The sequence below is a fragment of the Scophthalmus maximus genome, chromosome 5 (assembly GCF_022379125.1).
Source record: "Scophthalmus maximus strain ysfricsl-2021 chromosome 5, ASM2237912v1, whole genome shotgun sequence".
NCBI lineage: Eukaryota > Metazoa > Chordata > Actinopteri > Pleuronectiformes > Scophthalmidae > Scophthalmus > Scophthalmus maximus.
In genome coordinates this window covers 15,645,273-15,647,766 of record NC_061519.1, presented here as the reverse complement: position 1 = coordinate 15,647,766, position 2,494 = coordinate 15,645,273, and the positions used below count along the sequence as shown (strand labels likewise).

The 2,494-nt window shown below is 39.8% G+C and overlaps 1 protein-coding gene across 1 annotated transcript; it reads left to right on the top strand.

Moving 5' to 3' along the window:
* Positions 1–570: 570 nt before the first annotated feature.
* Positions 571–1,756, top strand: ccl20a.3 (chemokine (C-C motif) ligand 20a, duplicate 3). Its single transcript, XM_035634401.2, has 4 exons — positions 571–763; positions 974–1,082; positions 1,217–1,291; positions 1,401–1,756. Exons 1-4 carry the CDS (start codon positions 682–684, stop codon positions 1,441–1,443), a joined length of 309 nt encoding a protein of 102 aa, XP_035490294.2. The 5' UTR covers positions 571–681; the 3' UTR covers positions 1,444–1,756.
* Positions 1,757–2,494: the final 738 nt, after the last annotated feature.

The following is a 2,494-nucleotide window of genomic DNA, read 5'->3' as shown; positions in this document are numbered from 1 at the left end:
CAGAACCTCACTGTACCGTGACCTATTTCAGTGGTCGCGATGCACTTTTTTCCTTCAGATGCACGGGTCTTTGGTGTGAGACTTCCTCTGACCTAGAAAAGAACGTCAAAGTAACCCATTTGTAGCAGCCCCCATCGAGCCTGAGCAGAACGAGGTCTACAGCTGAACTCTTTCACTTCAACATGACAAATAGCTTTGAATTGAATATCTTCTGTCCTAATCAGTATAATGTTCATGCTAAGAGGTATTGACACGCCTCTGTAACTCCCCATGCTCCACTGGTTCTACAGGATTATTTTAGTCCTCTGGAACTTGATCTCATGGTGTGTACATGAATTTTTTTTAATTGAAAGGATATGTTTGTTTTTTTTTCTGTTTTTTCTTTTCGTGTACACACAGAGGTTATCAGGATGTGTTCTGCCCCGGCCCCTCCCACCCTGCCCCCCATCAACCCGCACCTTCACCTTTTACTTTCATTGGGTAAAAATTGGGGGAAATTTCTGTGATGGCGTGATACTTCTGCTGAGGGCAGGTCTGATCTTTCTTTCCGTCAGAAAAATTTCCAGTTCCTCTGAGGAGCACATATATAAAGGCTGCTTTGATCAGCACACTGTCACCACAACCTCTCTGACTCCACCTGTGGACAGGCGAGACAACACTGCTGCCAACACAGAGGAAGACATGGTGTCAATCAGAGCTACGGTGATGGTGATCACAATCCTTACTGTCTGTGTGCTGGTGACACACACAGACTCATCTGCAGGTATGCATCAGGTTTCCTCTCTTGTGTCTCCCTCCATCTTTATCTTCTTTCTTTGATTGTTTGTTAATTTTTTTATTGTATCTTGATTATCACACAAATTCCACATGGGGCATACGCACATGGGGCATATGCATTTTTTTTCTCTTCTCTCCTAACTCTACTTTCTCTGTTCCAGTATCTGATCAAATTAGCTTTTCTCCTGTTTCTCAGTGCCTCACGGATGCTGTCGAGGTTACATGAAAACCAAACTTCCATTTCCTGTAATCAGAGGTTACTCAGTCCAGACCCGGAGAGAGCTGTGTCCCATCAATGCCATCATGCAAGTATCCATTAAATGACATTCATCACCTGCATCTGAACAAATAATAAATAAACAAAACATGAGACATAACATTAGTTCTTTATCATAAGCCTATGAATATTTCTTCAATTTCCTTCTTTTAAATTCTACAGTTTCCACACACAGAAGGGAAAAGCATGCACCGATCCTGCTTTGAACTGGGTGATGGACTATGTCAACCGCCTAAGGTGAGGTTTCTCAAAGAAACTGCTGTAGCGTAGCAGACACATATTACAATTCTGCAGTATGGAAATATGTAACAGTCAACAAATAATAACTAATATTATGTCATTTCAGGAATAAAGCTCAAATGGTTCACATCAAGAACTCAAAAATGTAGAAAAAGACCCTCGAGGATTAAGATCTTCTGCTCTTTGAAAGGAGAGACCACGGAGCCTAGCTAAGCCAGAAATCCCTTCTCAGCCTCCACTGTTATCCACAAACCAATGACGTTTTATAGTCATATAATTCAACTAACTCCTATTTCACAAAACTTCTGAAAATGGCTGTTATGCAATACAGGTCAGCTCTACAATCAGCTCTGTTATAAGAGCATTGTATGATATTATATGTGCGTGTAAGATTTTGTATTTGTGTAAAATGTAACAAACAAGCAATAAAGTTTTGATTAAAAAAAAGTGTCTTACTGAAAACTCTCCCAAGTGTTTATTTGGTTGTAACTGTACACAGGTCAGTGATTAGTGTAGAGTTCCCCGACAGCTATATCGCCTGTAATCTCCTCGTGTTTATCTTTTGTGACGAAAATTCCAGCTCTGGAAGTTTTGTGTCCCGTAGTCCAAATCTGGCGAATTATTAACACGAGGTGGTTCAAGTCCAGTGACATCAGCAGGAGGAAGTTGTGGGAGCGTTTATTTCAAAGCACAAAGCAGAACTGGTATTTCCACGTTGACACACGGGCGACTATAAATGCTGACATCAGCGTTTTTCAATTCATAGGTTGTTATCCATGAAGGGGGGTTGAATCAGGAACAACTGGACTTGGTGGTTGTAGTTTCTTGAATCCAGATGCTCCTGATTCAACACACTCATGGATAACTATGACCTAGATTAATGAGAATCTCCACAGATATTTATAGATTGTTGTGTACTGATCTTTTATTGCTGTACATAGAGGTCCGCCCCTTAATTATGGAGCTATCAACTCTTGAAGAACAATTTGAAAATAAAATATTCAAACATTAAACAACCTTTTCCACACTACATTTCCCCTTGAATAGTCACTCTCTTACAATGTTGCATCCTAAATATATTCTGCATTTGCATGTATTTGATGTCCACAGTGATTTACATATTCAAAGCTGATGCCTTTTTTATTATTGTTTGGTTGCACCATTACAACAAAATTTGGTGTGTTTATTCTAATTATTCAA

What these genes read in the sequence shown, in the direction of transcription:
- ccl20a.3 (XM_035634401.2), top strand. Translation starts at nt 682, where the DNA reads ATGGTGTCAATCAGAGCTACGGTGATGGTGATCACAATCCTTACTGTC. An exon ending in ACACACAGACTCATCTGCAG is followed by an intron (nt 764 to 973) that starts GTATGCATCAGG and finishes CCTGTTTCTCAG; the next exon opens with TGCCTCACGGATGCTGTCGA. An exon ending in TGTCCCATCAATGCCATCAT is followed by an intron (nt 1,083 to 1,216) that starts GCAAGTATCCAT and finishes TAAATTCTACAG; the next exon opens with TTTCCACACACAGAAGGGAA.